This window comes from Nymphalis io, chromosome 11 (genome assembly GCF_905147045.1).
Source record: "Nymphalis io chromosome 11, ilAglIoxx1.1, whole genome shotgun sequence".
In the NCBI taxonomy this organism is placed as follows: Eukaryota; Metazoa; Arthropoda; class Insecta; order Lepidoptera; family Nymphalidae; genus Nymphalis; species Nymphalis io.
In genome coordinates, this window is record NC_065898.1 from 5,239,153 (window position 1) to 5,258,322 (window position 19,170).

General features: G+C 34.2%; 1 protein-coding gene across 3 annotated transcripts in view; it reads left to right on the forward strand.

The window, feature by feature from the left end:
- Positions 1-19,170, forward strand: part of LOC126771830 (long-chain-fatty-acid--CoA ligase 5) — a 65,095-nt gene that overhangs the window by 30,887 nt on the left and 15,038 nt on the right. The window contains exons 2-3 of one of the 3 annotated variants that reach the window (XM_050491957.1): positions 4,074-4,351; positions 11,940-12,094. In XM_050491957.1, coding sequence (XP_050347914.1) covers positions 4,144-4,351; positions 11,940-12,094 — 363 coding nt within the window. In that variant the 5' untranslated portion in view covers positions 4,074-4,143. Of the gene's footprint in view, positions 1-4,073; positions 4,352-11,939; positions 12,095-13,306; positions 13,664-19,170 lie in introns of those variants that run through there. The other 2 variants (XM_050491958.1, XM_050491960.1) reach the window with 2 other exon arrangements.

The window sequence follows — 19,170 nt, forward strand, 5'->3', positions numbered from 1 at the left end:
TTCAGTCTTTGTTCGCTAGTTTCAAGAAACTAAATTATTCTTATGATTTTATCTTTATCTTAGTCTATGCACCTACTTATTTTAATGTTCTGTTATAAAAAATAAGTTACCATTGTGTTTATTGTTTGATGTAGTCCATTAATTAAAAATAAACTATGTTGCTTCAATAACTATATGGAAAAATGATTTATTTTAAACAGCTTTTTAGTTCTTATTGTAATACAAAGTGTAATCACATTATACGGCAATATCTCGTGATATCAACACTTAAGATGCTTAAAATATTAACCCATTCTCAACACTCAAGATTTTATGATCATAAAGAGTGTATTTTCTATAAAATATAGCAAGTAATGATTGGTCTCGAGCTTTTTATTATATCGATTATAGGAATTTGTAACTTATACTACTTTATCCTTGTATTAAAAATACTTTTTTAAATGTATTATGTGAAAAACTTTAAGCGGTATAAAACTTTCATACGTTATTGGATGATAATCATGTTGGAGTAATCGCCACAGATATTATAATAACGTAAGTTCTTTGTGATCATGGAACTACAGCATACATTCAGAATATAATTGGAATTGCATTTATGTTATGTGAACTTCTGTTTATTCTCACGCTGATTTTGGATGTTATACTTAGACATTGGAATATAGAATTCATTATTTTCAACTGTTAATTTGTATACTATTGTTACGGGTCTTATGAGTGTGTGTATGTTTTAATTATCCAAATTTTATTCGATTTGTTTTATTATTAATTTTAATTTAAAAAATACCGTGTATCAATTTTCGTAGGTATAGTATTTTTCTGGCTCTTTGTTGTTGACATTTAGCGCATTTTTAGTAATAAAAAGTGCAATGGTTTTTTTTTAATAAAGAATAAAAAATGCTTAACATAAGGCAAAAACTTACTGTTAAAAATATTTCTTGAATAAATATTCAAGTTTTAATTTTTTTAAGTCAATTATTTAAATAGCTATAAATATAATAAAAATGTTATTTATATTTCTAGTTCTTCTCGAAGTTCGTTAACCTTAACTACCTCTAATGGACAGTGAAAATTGCGTACAAATATAGGCGCCTTGTGAACACGGAATACCCGAATAATAAATTCCAGCTTAGATGAATAAATAATCTAAAAAGCCATAGACCAAAATTCATAACAGTATTATTTGAAATCGTAAAGCCTCGACCACTTATCTCACAAATATTAATCGTTTTTTATTATAAAAATGTTTAATTAAAAGTCATTGAACTCTATCAACAATATTTAAAATTTATAGACAAATATCCACGTACGTAAAACGAAACATGCCGTCTCAAACTATCGAGTATATCTTAAATAGTTTATTAGATCTCTTGTCTGTCATATCACTTTCCATTAACGGTAAATATTACAATAAAGTGACTATGAAGTAATTAAAACGGTCCGTGAAAACTTCGTGGCTATTTTAACTGTAACTGCGGTTCTTAAGCAAAAAAAAATGGCAGATGTTGAATTGACGGTTAAATCAAAACAAGACGCAGTTCGTCGACCTCATAACTAGCCGCTTGGAAACTGTGTCAAAATTTCTGCACTCAGATTCGTAGTAGGAAAGCACTCGTAATACGGGTACGATTTAAATTTTATTTTTTATTTTAGTTCGATATTTAATATACGTATCTATTTATCATTGAAAAACTGACCTTTAAACATACCATTAATGTGATTAAGCGTTTTTTTTATATAATTATTAGCTTGCGTGCGTTTTATGCTCTAATTCTAAGTTTATTTACGAATTTATCTTCTCTATAAAAAAAATTAGAACATTTTTAAAAACCTAATGACAATTATTAATTATTATTAATTGTCTATCAAAAATATTATACAGATTATAAATTTTACATAAGGGTGATGACATTGACGTTACGGTAGAACGGGTTCCGCGAAAACATCTATATGATTTTATTGTTTCGTGAACCAGATTGGTATAACAGAACCACCGTTAAGTGTGAATGTTCCAATAGCGGAAACGGCTGTTAGATTTGTATTGCAAGTTTCATTCATTATGGTACATAATATTATCGCTTACACGCTTTGATTGTAGTAAGTAATAACATTACTAATGTTATGATGATAAATTAAGTAACCTAAGTAATTTCTCGATTTTCAACCTACGTATTAGGTACAAAAAAAATTAAAACAAACTTCATAGTTGTCAGCATTATGTCAAATTATTACGACATATTAATACAAATATTCGTTGTCGAAAACATTTCACATTAAATGCAATATAATGGCATCCTTCAATAACTACGGCCAGACGTGATGTAATTCAAAAAGTAATAACCAATGTGTTTAACTCGCTATCGAATAATACAAATATGTACTTACATGCAGTACGGTACTTTCGAATTATTGGGTCATAACGAACTCATCACGCGGTTGAGGATTATCCATTGTCTGTTTCAATAGGCTGTCGGCTGTCGCTGGTCTATCTAATGATCTATAGCTTGGTCTTCGTTATTTTATCGGCGCCCATTGTACAATGTGCCTATAAAATAAACAAAAACAATCACGTTTGCATATTTGCAAAATACATAATATAAATAGATTACTGGTGGTAGAGCTTTATGCAAGCTCGTCTGGGTAGGTACCACCCACTCATCAGATATTCTACCGCAAAACAGCAGTACTCGGTATTGTTGTGTTCCGGTTTGAAGGGTGAGTGAGCCAGTGTAGTTACAGGCACAAGGGACATAACATCTTAGTTCCCAAGGTTGGTGGCGCATTGGTGATGTAAGCGATGGTTAACATTTCTTACAATGCCAATGTCTAAGGGCGTTGGTGACCACTTATCATCAGGTGGCCCATATGCTCATCCGCCTTCCTATTCTATATAAAAAAAATAAGTAACTGACTGAAGTGTGTACGGAATACCATTTCGTCACATCAATTTTCGTTGATGGAAATGAAAAACTATGGGTTAGTTTTTTACGTCAATTATTATTAGTTTTTTTTTCTTTCAAAGGTTAAGATTTAAAGTACATACATGCTCTTATATATTTATTATCCAATTAAAAGCATAATTATAAAAATATATTTTTAATTATATTAATTTTTTATTATTTGCACATTTTAATTGAGTATACGGACATAAAACCGTTCTCATAAATTACCCTTTGGAATACATTAAAGTAATTTAATTTTCTGCCCGTTATTGTGAGCTAATTTGAACGACCATAAACATTTAAATACAATATGGTAATATATCATTTATGTTTACTATATAGTAATTGAAGCGTCAGTCATTACCTCGCGAAGGTTGCTGTGATCTTTTTAAATGCGTTAACGGTGATTTATTCGAGATTTTAAGGCGTATATTTAATTATTATTGTATGACAGTTTTCCATCCAAGTAGGTAACAATATAAAAATAATATATTTTTACCTAATAATAATTTAAAAATAATTCAAATTAAACTTGATTTAAAACTTATATACGATAGATCAAAAATAAAAAAGTTTATTTTTAATTTTTTTTTATAATATATGTGATCAACATTAGAAGCAAATAGTATATATTCGAGTATATAGTGATTATTCAAATATACGTTATTTTTTTTTTCCTTGAAATAAGCTTTTCTGTGTACGTATAGCAAAAATTTTATAAAATTAAATGAAGCCTCAGCGCGTTTTATTATAATTTACATATTATTTAATAAAATTAATTTAAAAAAGTTTGATAAAACAATATTAAAACCAACAATGTTTATTATATTTAAATGATTTTAACGTTTTAAATTCACTCAGTAATACCCATACAATACACAATACTGTAGATAAGCGGCAAGCCAATGAAATCAGAAGCTAGATTAGTTTCAGATATCAACTACTAATGTTAATGACCCTTTCAAGGCCAAAGGCCCCCTCGAAATGAATCTATAAAGCCTTTTAGTTTTATGGATTCCGTTTCATTCGACAACAAAATAATCGAGGTAGAATATCTTTACGACAAACGCTCGTGTTTAAAAATAAACGTAATTAAATATAGATCTTCATAAATGTATTTTTTTAATACAACAGCCGAAGCGAGTCATGTAAGAGTTATGATACGAAAATGTTAACACGGCTAGCGGAGTGATTTATTGATAAAATGTGTAACAACAATAATAAAATGGGTAGCGGGAAGTTCGGACTCAATGTTAAGAAGGAGAAAGTGAATTCGACAGAGGCTAACAAGACTGAGTTTAGTGTTAAGGAAAAATGTCGCAAGTTGCAGAAGAAACTCAGGAAGACTGATAAAATGAAGACTGAAACTAGTTCCAAGGAAAAGACGATTTGGTGGAATCAATGCAGCAGTTGTAAGTAAAATTATTGTCAATTGTAATAATATGTGTAATAGGTTATCGTGAAGTTATAAGAACCAGCGTGTAGTAATTAAATAACTATGATAGTTTAAGTTAAGTTTGTTTATATTTTAATTCAAATTGTTTCGTTATATTCAAAACGTTCGACGTTTATAATTTTTCGACGTATCTTATAATTTTTCTAGATTTATTACAAACTAACGGTCCTTAAAATTCAGTCTAAATATATATTATAAAAACATAATTAATTATCGATACAGAAAATAGGACAGCGCTATTGGTCTTCAATGTAAACATACATAACGCGGTATCATTCGAATGTTATTACTTAATAGTGGCATGACATTAACTGGGTAGTTAGTGAGCACAATAAACTTGGTATAATTTTTCTTAAATTAAAATTTAATCTATGATAAATTATATAAGAATTTGTCCGCCACCTTGAACGTGCTTGGTAACAAACAATTCGAAAAAGCATTTCGCATTTGTGATCTTAGTAATTGATATACTGGGTCAATCAATAGATTTTTTAACGCGCAGTACAACTTTGTCCGACATAGGAACTAACGGAAAGCGACTCGGATGCTTATATATGTCATCGTATAATTGTAAGTTCCGTTAGTTTGTAATAAATCTAATGAGCTTACTATAGGAGAGATTTTGTCGTAGTAGTATCAAAAAATAAAATGTGAACGAAGTATTCAAGTAAATAAAATGATTACAATTTTGATAATATACCGATAGGTTTATGTTGCTTGATTGATATTGACCCGTAATATTGCATAAAATTAAGACGATTAACAATGACCGTGTAACATATAAATACCGTGTACTTGTACCATAGAAGAGTTGTGATGTATTTAATTTTTTTTTATTGTAATAGGATCTCCAATAAGAAATACACACGACGAGCTTTAAATACATTATGCGAGTTACAAGTATATGTGCTCCTATAGTCAGGAAACCACAGCATCCATCCCATACAACTAAGTAACAGCTAATATAAATAGTAAAATAAAAATTAAGAACTTTACAAATTTAAAATTATACGACTTAATGAACTAAAACAAAAACAGAACTTCTTATCTTAAATGACTTAAATTTAGGAATAAAATTTGAAAAGCTAAAAATAAAAGTAATACAAAAAATAAAATACTAAAGAAACTAAAAAAAATACTAAAAATAGAATGAATGAATGAACGAATGAACTTTATTTTAAATATTGCCTATTTTTTTTATATTTACTTAGATTCACGGCAATATCCAAAATCTAAACGGCATATAATCTCTGTATATGCTCACTAGATAAAAAGAAAGCATGATACTAGAGCAAGGTAGAAGGTTTTTATCAGAGTAGACTTAAAGGTTATGTGCTAAAGCTGTGATTGCTCTGCATTTATCGAAAAAAAAATTGTTACTCAGATAAATATTGCCATAAACGTATATACCACTGAGATATATAGGCTCTAAAAAATTTAAATTGCATAGAGTGAATGAAACTCAAACGTTATTAAGTGTCAGTCAGGCGGTTTTAATTCATTCATTCGATTAAAAATAAATGATTACTTGTTTGTATCATTGCAAGACCAGCTCACCCTTGAAGGGCCGTCAGTCTCGTTACGCTCTTTGAATATACAATGAGGGGAAATTAGATCACCAAGGTTCGAACTTTTGAAATCGAACAAGTACCATGAGTTATTCAACGACAAATAAGCGAGGCCAGCTACACGACCTTAAACGTCGCCTTCAAATTATATGTGGGCCCTTCTAATACTCATATGAATTTCGACAATGACTTTTGCGATTTGTATAACCATCATTTATAATTGACACACCATTGCGAAGATATCATGCCGTGATAAAAACATAATAAATTTACTTAATATAACACTAACTGCTTTTATTTTTATATTTAATATTGTATAGCATCTGTTTACTTACACATCACTTTTTCTCTTTCTTTTACATGAATTTGAAATTTGAAAGAAGAAGACAAGTTATTGTATAACTAAACAACCGCTATATAATACTTAATATTAAGTAGCTAAAGTAATTATTATTCGTAACGTATAATTGTGAAAAAAAACGATTCGAATATTCCTGGAATTTTGTTATAAAGAAATAAAAGATTTTATATTTGGAAATGAATATAATAAACTTATTTAAATAACTTTTGTATCAAACCTTTAAAACAGACCGTAATTATATGTATATTTACTTTTAACTGTATTCGGTAGAAAATATTTTAGATCTTTTAACAATATTTAACTACACTATTAAAATAAAATATGACCTTGATTTCGTTAAATACATTAGTTTTGTATTAAAATTGTTATACTACAACGACCCGTTTTATGTTATAATATTCAATTAAATTACTGCAAAAGAAAATATTTTTATTCATACCATTTGGCAAAACTATGCTTGTAATTGTTTATTTATTTCAATTCTGTTTATGAATATTTGTTTAACGCAGTGTGTATCTTCATACTATCCATCTATTTATCTGTACTATTCATCTATTTTACGACAAGCAACGTAAAAGTATGTCAGTGGAAAGCGCGCGAGAATCCCGTGAAATCGACTCGCTTACACGACGCCGGCGCTTACACCCCAGTACCCACTTTCTAAACCAGCTGCACTCTCGGTTTATGGTTCAGGAACTTGTCTGTGAACGCATGAAAGTTGTCTTAGACGCTTCCTAGTGCTTGAGATCATAAGTAAATCGATGTTAGATTTCGATGACTTTATGCCACGTTACACAAATGAAGACAATTCATAAGGCATGCGTCGCTTTAATGGCAAAACAATGCTTCCTTATATAAATGTGCCAATAATGTAATGTCAATTTTTATGAGATTATTCTTGAAATTGATTAATCGAATTACTTTTAATACTGAGCACCTGGCGTGAGTATTGATATGTATAAACAAAACGTGAAAATTGTTTATTTTATTAAAAACGAGATTCGAACATGTTCTCATTACATACTTCTGTTGCAAACATTTGCGTATGTTTACCAAATGATATAAAATATACATCAATTTAATATGCTATGTAATAAATATCAATACTTAGAAAATTTGCAGTAGAATTTTATAAAAAGACTAATGATAAAACAAGAAAATGTTGCAAGTATTCCTGTCACTAAAGTGACCAAAAATTTTTATTGCCTTTTGTATTAAATTAATTTTTAAACATAATATTATTACAATAAAAGTACTTTTTTATTTCGACTTCCGTATAACAATTGACGTCTTGAGGCCGATCGTGACGTTTTACTTAAAATATAAATAGGTACACATATATTTCACAACATAAGATCGAATTTGTTTTTAAGATTTCAGCGTGTCTTCATTAAGAATTTTGCGATTGACGGGAAAGGTCGTTGTAATGATCATTATCGAAAGTACAAGCCTCGAAGTAAGTCTTTTAGTAATTCTTAATGAGAACTGTCATTATTGTATCTCCCTTTTTGGACTTGCCAACATGTCAAGTGGATTGTCGATTCAAGATTTTATGGCACGTATCGTAAACAGCTGTTGTTGCTAGACGTGATGTATGACGATCGTTTATTTTATCGTTGAAATTTTAAATTATTATATCTCAACAACAAAGCTTAGAGTGAACTAAGAATATCAGTTTCAAATATTCTTTTTTATCCAAGATTATAATGAATCTATTATACTGATTGAAACTAAAAATAGATTATTATATGAATGGTAAGCAGGAATCCTATCAAAATTTCCTCGTTGCAAATCGCATTTCCAATTCTTTCAACAGAAAATGAACACACCAGAATTTCACATGACCAAGCAATAAGACGGGCTAATATATTTTTGATAATTTGTTTTTATCAATGTTTTAACTTTATAAGCCACACAAATATGTGAGATGTGAAATCAAAAGTGAATATTTACGCAACTTGCTTGCTCTACAGCATTTTCTGACTTCCTATCATAACGCGGTTTCATTAATTAATTTCGCGTTTCGTCGTGCCGGTTGGTGACCGGTAGGTGGGGTCCCGGCGGCCACTTCCGGGGGGGTTCGGGGGCCCTTCCGTCCGGCGGGTCAGTGTATTTTTCCTTTTGGCAACCACTTGGGGAAACACGCCTCCACACTTTGCCCATCCCTATCGTGGCAATACATCGCTCGCTTCACGTCTCTTTTCCATTTAATTTCTCCCAAATGGCGCAACAAAAAAGAAATAACGGTCGTACAGCGGTGCTCACCCCCACCATACCCTCGCTGTTTGAGGTCGAGTTCTCTAACATCCGAGGACTCCACACTAACCTCAACGCTGTCCACCACCATCTCGAGACAGCACGGCCAGCAATGTTGTTTCTCACGGAGACACAAATACTCCGTCCTGCCGATACCAGCTACCTTAATTATCCCGGCTACACGCTTGAAGAATCCTTCAAAGCGAAAGCCGGAGTATGCTTGTTCGTCAGGACGGATGTTTGCTGTCACCGACTGCGCTGCTTGGAGGACCCCTCCTTCTCCATGTTGGTGGTACGTGTGGACCTGGTTCGTCAGAGCCGAGTCTACGTGTGCCTCTACAGATCCCACAATGGTGACTTGGAGACAAGCCGACTATTTGACCATCTTAGTCGGGTGGCAGATGCTGCGCAAGAGCAATTTCCTAACGCGGAATTGGTGTTTTTGGGGGACTTTAATGCTCACCACGAATCCTGGTTGAAATCCCTCAAAACTGACCATGCTGGAAGGACTGCTCATGCTTTTGCTCTCACACATGACTTGACCCAACTGGTTGATCAGCCCACCAGGATCCCAGACATTGATGGGCAAGCACCTTCTCTACTGGACCTTCTGCTGACTTCTCACCCGGTGGAATATCAGGTTGTGGTTCAGGCTCCTCTTGGCTCTTCGGATCACAGCCTTATTTCTACCAGAGTGCCACAGGCCAAGCTGCCGCCACTAGCGGTATGCAAACGTCGCGTTTGGCACTATAAGTCGGCGGATTGGGACGGTATGCGCGATTACTATGCGTCGGTCCCTTGGAAGGAACGTTGCTTCAGTGGGAATGACCCGACAGCTAGTGCCGCTGCTGTTGCTGGCGAGATCATGCTGGGAATGGAATACTACATTCCTAGCTCAGATCTCGTCAGTAGGAGTACGCGTAACCGTTGGTTCACTCGTGAATGTGCCGATGCTGTATCAGCTAAGCAGGCGGCATATCGCAAGTGGATCAACGGCTGCATTAGCGGGGCATCTAACATTGACTCACTGAAAGCAAACTATAATAAAAATTCCAAGTCCTGTAGAAAGGCATACACGAGAGCGGATGCACAGCGCATTGTACAGATTGGTCATGACCTTGTTTCGCATCCTAGGGGCTCCCGTAGCTTCTGGCGTCTGACCAAGTCTGTGCAAAACAATTTCTGCCAACCTTCGCTGCCACCGCTCAGAAATCCGGACGGATCGCTAGCTCACAGTCCGCAAGAGCAAGCTGATCTCCTGGCTAAACTCTTTGCCGACAATTCCGTCATCGATGATTGTAGTGCACTGCCACCTACAATACCTGCATGTGGCCATACGATGCCTGACATTAAAATCAGGCAACGTGATGTGCGTGCGGAGCTGCAATCACTTGATGTACGGAAAGCTAGCGGTCCCGATGGAATACCAGCCATAGTGCTGAAGAAGTGCGCAGCGGAGCTGTCTCCTGTGTTAACGCGCCTGTTCCAACTTTCTCTCTCTTCGGGAAGTGTGCCGGAGGCTTGGAGAAGAGCTAATGTGCAAGCGGTTCCCAAAAAAGGGGATCGGTCTGACCCGGCAAATTATCGGCCAATAGCTATCACCTCAGTACTTTGTAAGGTGATGGAACGGATTTTAAACAACCAACTGATCCATTACCTAGAAGATCACTGTCTAATTAATGATCGTCAGTACGGGTTTCGACCAAAACGGTCCACAGGTGATCTTCTAGCGTACGTAACACACCTCTGGGGTGAAGCTATCGACAAGCATGGAGAATCGTTGGCTGTCAGCCTCGATATCTCCAAGGCTTTCGACAGGGTCTGGCACAGAAGTCTTCTCTCCAAGCTACCGGCATATGGTCTGCCTGCTCAGCTATGCACCTGGATTGCCAGCTTCCTACACAAGCGTAGCCTTCGTGTTTTAGTAGATGGTTGCGCTTCACAATTCTATGTAGTGAATGCTGGGGTCCCCCAGGGATCTGTGCTATCTCCCACACTCTTTCTTTTGCATATCAATGATATGCTCTCCCTTGGGAACATACATTGCTATGCAGATGATAGTACAGTGCATGGTGGATACCACGGACGCGCAGTGGCTGGGCGGGCGGAAACTGAGGAGAGGCGGGAGAATCTTGTCATTGAACTCGATAGGACGTTAGATCTCATCGCCAAATGGGGCTCTGATAATCTTGTTGAGTTTAATGCCAAGAAAACACAGGTATGCGCTCTCACGGCGAAAAAGTCAACATTTTCCCCTCTTCCCTCCCTCTGTGGTACTCCGCTGGTGATGCAAAGCAAAATCGCCATGCTGGGGATTGACGTTCGCTGCGACCTTAGTCCAAGGGATTACATCGAGGCTGTTATAAAAACAGCTTCACGGAAACTCGGAGTTCTGAACAAGGTGCGGCGCTTTTTCACGCCACAACAACTGTGCCTGCTGTACAAAACACAGGTACGGTCTTGCGTGGAATATTGCTCGCACCTTTGGGATGGCTCCGCTAAGTACCTACTTGAGGCCTTGGACCGGTTGCAGCGACGTGCCGTACGCATTATTGGCGACGTAAAGGTCACAAACACCCTTGAACCTTTACAATTGCGTCGTGAGATAGCAGCACTGAGCGCTTTCTATCGACTGTATCACGGCGAGTGCTCTGAGGAATTATTCTCTCTAATTCCTGCTTCCCCCTTCCTTCTTAAGTCCACGCGAGCTGGTTCTCGATGTCACCGCCTAACTGTGACATCAATTCCATCGCGAACAAAGAAATTTGGCAACTCCTTTCTTTGTCGCACTTCCAAAAAATGGAATTCCTTACCAGCTCACGTATTCCCCTCCTCTTACAACCCGGGTTCCTTCAAACGAGGCGTGAAGAGGCATCTTGCGGGCCGGCAAGGCGAAGGCGGCTAGTGCAGAACGTTTTTCCCGTCTGTACTGGCCGTCGTCGCGTTTGGACTCTACTACCACTTACCATCGGGTGGAGTAGAGTCATTTGCCCTCCCGGCGATATAAAAAAAAAAAAAAAAAAACAAAAAATTAACATATGAGAAAGCAATTTAAAAGGGTTTGTTTCATTCTAATCAGTAAGTCCATCCAGGTCTTTTGCCTTTATCACTCCTTCATCACTACTTAAATCACATCAGTGTTCCTAGATGAGACCTATTGTTATGCAAATATTTTCATTATTTAAAAGAATTTTAAGATTTTTAGAGTTTCACTTGACTCTTTAGTTGATAAAACTGGAATACTGGCACGGATTTCTCACTCGTGAAATTGTATGTCAAACTATTTAACAGTATTATTTTCCTGTAAATATATCTTAAGCTGTCTATTTATCATAGTTACATATTATTTTTTGTTACAGTAAGCGAAATAGACCAGTACCTATGGATGGTTGGTGGTTCAGCCGGTGCTTTAGCGCTCACGGGAGTTGCAGCCGCTTCAGCATTCTATCTCAGTACACGTCCGAAGCCCGAGAAACCTTTGGTCACATTACATGAACAGAGCTTACTTGAACCGGTAAGTGATTTTAATTACTTGCATAGAATAAAGTATAGAGTGTATTATGGTGAACAGGCGGTTACTAGAAAAACCAAAATCCTTAGTTCTGGTTTTCTTAATAGATCTTACAGATACAATGCTATTAAATGGTATAGAATAATATGATCTTTGGTGATTCAGTATAATTGTACTGTCGTCAAGATTATATTGATTATAAAGAAGCGTCGAGTTTGTATTTATTGATTTTTATGCAGTATTGAAATGGTGATAGGGGTAATATGATAGTTACAACAGGTAAAAACGTTATGAGTTTCGATTCCTCCCTGTTGAACTTACATTCCGAATTGTTGATGGCTTTGACGTTGCGAATTTTCCCGTAAAAGCATAATTTAATAAAGTTTATTTTGATTACCTTCATTCTTTAAATGAATAATTATATCGAGGCATTAATAAAGTACATTATGTGACATTAAAAAATCGAGATTCATAAAGTAAGTGGAACGTTGATCGTGCAAAACAATGATCGTAATTAACTTTACTGATATGCAACTTTGTATTAAATGCCTCAAAAAGGCAGCCTTAAATGCTGTAGCGCCATGAAATAAGGAAATCAAATTAATTGGTAATTATTCGCGTCATGTTGTCATGTATAAAAAATTTAGATAAGTGATTAAGTGTTGAATAATTTTGATAGGTATTTACAAGTCTGCCTCAGTGATATTAAGAGTTATTAACCGATAAATAGTCGACGCTTTGTGTGATAGTCTATTAGGGTTTAATGATCGATAAGAGACAATATTTATTCGTAATTTATAATCATAGGCATAAATAATATCGAATTCTAATTGTTATTGCTTATCAATAAAATTTACGTTCACTTTTTCGATTTGATAAATAAATTTAAAATTTTAATATTTATATAAATGCTGTAAAAACGCTATAAATAAGTAAAATATCATTTTCAACCTTGAATGCGAATCTAAAGGAATATTAAAATAAACTAAATGTCAACCGAAAGGTCAATGATCGGAATACTTTTATATTCTAGTGCTTACCACTAGAATAATTTCACTTGCAAGATTCACCATTTCCCACCTGATATATCACATCCGAACTCTCGAAGGAGTTCCTTATATCTGTGTATCAAAGTTCAAGATGTCCTAAACCGAAGCCGTTTGAATTGGCAGAGCGCATCTTCGAGCGGTATTTTTAACTCATTGTGCCAAGAGCTGCCCTGCCTGTTGCTCTCATGTCAGTATTCAGAACTCTTTAGCGAAAGTGACGAGACCGATAGGAACCTCAAGTTCTAATATCGAAATTTTATCCTTCGTATCGTATACCTGTTTAGATATTAAGCGTTGGTGACTTAAGTGAACGTTTTTTGTAACGCTTTATATATACATCGTGTGTGATATCGTTGAATGGCGCTGATTGCGCAATGAATGTCAAATGAGTGATTAAAATAAATATAATAAATTGTGCGTAAGTGATAGAAGATTTATAGCTATGGCGTGCTGCGATTGCTGCATCGGGGTTGCCCCGCTTCGACCTCCCATCTCTCTGAGTGATCAATCAGACCCCGTTAAAGTAAGAATGTTACCGTGAAATATGATTAATATTTGGGCTTAATTGTTTTTCGAATTATGCAATATAGATATCAACTGTAAATGTATAATTCAATTGAATTAAATCCTTACTTGATAATTGAGAACTGTTTATGAGAATTTATTAATAATAATTATTTAGCATAAATCAATATTTTTTTAAAACCATAAGATATAAAATTAATACCACAAAATAGATGTAAGGAACGTAGGAGGTAAAATATATGCAATAAAAAGAATATTGTAATCTGTTGTGGAGACATTGTTACTCGAATTGCGATTGTTGGCAGTGCTCAGTATCATTTAGTTTCAGATCGTAGGCCTCGGAGTTATAACAATATTAATAAAATACAGTTGCTTTGAAGTCCTTTCTATTTTTACCCATATCAAAATAATTTAAAAGTAACAGTAACAGCCTGTGAATGTCCCACTGCTGGTTTTGGAGCTTATTTCACCACGTTGCTCCAATGCGGGTTGGTGGAATAAGCTCCGAAACTTTAAATAAATATATTTAAATTAAAGCCGAGATGGCCCAGTAGTAAGAGCGCGTGAATCTTAACCGATGATCGTGGGTTCGAACCCGGGCAAGCACCACTGAATTTTCATGTGTTTAATTTGTGATTGTAATTCATTTCGTGCTTGACGGTAAAGGAAAACATCAAAAGAAAACCTGCATGTGTCTAATTTAACTGAAATTCTGCTACATGTGTATTATATGATGTATTATGTGTATATATATATATATATATATATACATATATATATAATGGAATTAAGGACATAAAAAATGTCTTACGTACATAGAATATATAAATTTCATTCGAAAATAACAGGTTGTAATTTATGCAGTAGAGTAACAGTTTTTATTCGCTTAATTTTTGTTTATAATTCATCTCATGAGTGGAAACATTGTAAGGAAACATGTGTATGTCTGATGAAATTCACCAACACATATATCCAACACGTATAGGATTAGCATAGTGGCCTAAACTCCAAACTCATACCTTAATAGGCGAGTATGCACGAACCAGCACTAAAAAAATTACGATGAAACATGTATTATTATGAAAAGGATATAACTATCAGAATTATTACTGAAAACACTAACCGTTACGATCTTCGAGCACTTTCGTTTATTCTTGTTTTTAATTTAGATTTTCATGTTCGGTTTAACTCGCGTAGTATTGATTTATAGCTTTACAAAATGTATGCTACAATCCATTAGCGAAAAAAATGTGTGATATTTTACCACATACATATGTATGTGCGTCGTATACTCGTCACGTCCAGTAAAATTTATTTTGCACAAGTTCGAAGTGATGGCCATCGAACATCGTATAAATTTTAAACTATGTGTCATAGCTATAATGCGTAGCTGATGATACTTATTTATGTAAAAATAAAATGTTTAGTGTATTTGATGAAAAGTAGTAAATCGTCTATGATAGTTTCAATCGAAGCCAAATTAGCCATCAATCAATATTTTATGAGTGAAACTTTTTTGAGTACAATGTTTTTTTTTTTTTATAAAATGGGAAGGCGGACGAGCATATGGGCCACCTGATGGTAAGTGGTCACCAACGCCCTTAGACATTGGCATTGTAAGAAATGTCAACCATCGCTTACATATCCAATGCGCCACCAACCTTGGGAACTAAGATTTTATGTCCCTTGTGCCTGTAATTACACTGGCTCACTCACCCTTCAAACCGGAACACAACGATACCAATTACTGCTGTTTTGCGGTAGAATATCTGATGAGTGGGTGGTATCTACCCAGACGAGCTTGCACAAAGCCCTACCACCAGTTATATAAAGCTTGAATTTGGAAGTGTCTGAGACTGGACATGTGTATTGCTTCTGACACACACTCGTTATCAGGATTACCAATAATCCATAGTTTTATATTATTTATATTTGTGGTTAAAGAATTATAAGCCTCAGATACCCCGACTCTTCGCGGATGCACTTAACGTTTTAAATGTGGGATTAGCTTTTTTTGCAAATCATATTATATGATTAGTATACGCCGCTACTTAGCGAATTATTGGGATAATTATTATTTAATACGTAACCGTAAACTCTACAGAATTCCTTTGAAATTTTAAAGTTAAACATATTTTGATAAATATGCGTATTCATTCTACCTAATCCATATTCATACCGCCGTATTGTCGTTTTATGTTTTTCGAGATTTAATTAACATGCAATAAATAGAACTTAGGTTAATATGAAGTTACGGTGATATTGCTTCTAATTAATCTATATTTAATACATTATTGATTGTTGCAGCCATGTGTTGCCAAATATCCAGTGGGTATGGAAATTCCAAGGCAACTTTCTTTCTATCTCGTTTGTACACGTAACTCTGTCTCGTTTTCGCAAGAAACCTCATCCATCATGGTCAGATAAAATAGTACAACTAAATTGCTAGTTTATGAATGCCTTACCTAGTTTGCTCAGATGTTCCATATCGCTATGTATAGTTTGACGTTAGCTCTAGGAACATTCGTTACATGCTGCCATCGTTGTATAATTCTTGATTACTTTGCCAATTAATATATTGAAAACTCAGAGTTAGCATTTTCAGGCAGGATATGTATAAATTAAATTGTATTTTAGTAACATACCTATCTTATTTAATTATTGGAAAAGAGTAACTATTTAATTTCTTTGTCGGTTCTTCTCGGTAGAATCTATACGCCAAATCTTTCGTGGTAGCTTTACATTTAATATAATCTTATAAAATCCGATTAAAATGAGTCATATTTATTTCTTCTTACTTGACAAACATTTCCCAGCGGATCTATACAAAGACACATGGTGGTGGCAAAATGTATTAAAATGACCGTGTATTAGATTTATCACGTAATTAACAATTGAATTGCTATATGGAATAATTTAGAAGAAGTTTGAAATCACTTCGACAATTGTCGAATGCACTTTGATTTTCTCTAATATTACAGTATAGCGTACATCGGGAATATATATCAATCAAAATAACAAATCGTATTTTTAACGGCGTAGCAACTGGTTCAAAATAAGTCAAATGCCCGACCTTAGGGAAAGCATAATGATTTCGAATGTCAACGGTTTTTTTTAAATATTTTTGGCAATCAATCCGGACGAGTCACGGGATGAAGTCAGGAGACACTAAGCCCGTACAACACATTAGAAACGCACGAGTATTTTAAAAATGTATGGACGCTGAGTCACTTTATATTTAGTGACTTATCTTTTAGAAATTGGCTGCCTAAGACAATTATGTTTTTATATGAGATTAGGTTTTATTTTCGATTTATATCTCTTTATATAACAATGATAAACATCGTAATTTAAATATAGCCAATAAAAAGTTATTGGGTTTTTCTGTCGAAAAATTCTCGGCCCGGAGTCTGGAAATGTGTACATTCCCGTGCCTTGGAAAAGGCATAAAGTCATTGGTCCTGCGCCTAATTTTTTCCGGTCGTTTTGCCGTTCCATCGGATTATGAGAGTGACGGTATAGAAAGTGCACCTGTGTTTACGAACAAACTTGTGTGCTATAATATGTGTATCTCCCATGTAGTGGTCACCCTGGCCGAAACCGGTCAGGAAGTCATCATCACGGTGAACATTGAAGACACATGTGAAAGAATCCCATCTGAGACATGGAAATTTCCATGTATATATTTCGTCTCCGCCGAACACGAGATAAATACAAACACATTCTTGTGATTCTTTTTCCAGTGATTAAATTGTTCAAAGACTTATTCTAGTGAATAAGTATTAAATAGTAATTTCCTTAGTACTGTGATAATTACAAACTGAAAGAATATATAAAAAAAAATTATGATATAATTAACCAAAATAGAATATTTGGCAGAAGTAATGCGTAAATTGCTTAATAAAAATATATGAATATACTTTAAATAAGATATAAAACAGACGCTTGTCATTTATGTAAACAAACTTGTATGGTGGCATATTTGGTAATAAGCCAAATGACGTATTAATAGTATTATGAAAGAGCCGTGATGGCACAGTGGTTAAAATACGTGAATCTTAAACGAACACTCAGATTAAAACCTCCGCCAAAGCACCACTAAATTTTCATGTGCTTAATTTATGATTCATCTCGTGCTCGGCGGCTAAGGAAAACATCGTGAGGAAACCTGCATTTGCCTTTGTACTTTTCTGGGTTCGAATGTGTAATATCCGGTTAAGAATAACGTGTTCTAACCAATGGGATGTGTTGGCTCGCTAACACTGATGCAGCACAACAAAAGGAGGAGTATTCTCCATTTCCTAAAGACTCCTCACTCATAAGCAAATGGGATTGCAAATCCGACATGATCGGAAAGTGTTAAGGCGCAGGACCAGCGGCTTTACGTACTTTCCGAGGAAAATGTAAACAGTATTTTTTCATATTCAAATTGTATTCTCGCTATAAAATCTACTACATTTATTCAGCTCTTTGCATATTTTAAAGTATACTTCATACCTTTCTACGATAAAGTTTATTTGAAGCCTTTATTCAACTTATCTCATTCACAATCCCGGTTTTAGAAGGACCAAAAATATGCAATTATATTAAATTAGTTGTTTTTTTAATATGAACTTCAATACAATGTCGTAAAAACACTTATGCTTAATATAATTTACGATGCGAATTAAAGTACGTGAGTAATTATTTTCACAGGTAAAATCTATTATTTAGGAAGAATTTCTTGAAAATTAATTGCTTTAGAATGGTTGTCATCTTAATGTACTTATTAAACATAATTTATTAGTGATTTAAGCCAATTAGTCATTATATTCTTGAACTTGTCCAATACTGTGTTTGCCAAGTATTGAATGAAGTTGTCAAATTAATATTTAGTATCGAAATAAAATCTTTTAATTCGTATCTTATTTGTTTATAGGTATCATTTGTTATTTCTCTTTATATATTTTATAAAAAGAACGTCTGTTGTAAAGATAAGGGTAGATTCAAGGTATTACGTAATTTTCTGTAGAAAGTTTTGATATATCCATTAAGGATTTGTCAGGCTTCGATAGAAAATAGCATGGTTATTCGATTTTCTTTCCGAAACCGGTAATATTCTTACGATTACCTACAACATACAACTACAACACATAACCTAATCTCACTATAGTTATCCTATGCGGAAAAGTATATCAATATATAAATAAACTCAACAGTTCTCCATAGAATAACTATAGTTGAGTTGTTGAGTTTGTCATCTGTTTTATCTTAAATAAAAAAGATATATATTTAAGATATTATGAATATTAATAAAATCCTTACATTAATAATACTAGCGGTACTAAGCCTTGAACGTTTCGCTTATTTATTCTAAGAAACTTATAAATAATATTAAATTTTATAGAAAAATATTTTTGCTCGATAGCCCTCTCTGTCGACACAACACATGCTTACTTTATGTCGCTTTATTTAAATAGTCATGTTTATAGGAAAATGTTGGCGGACATTATGCGGAAATACGTC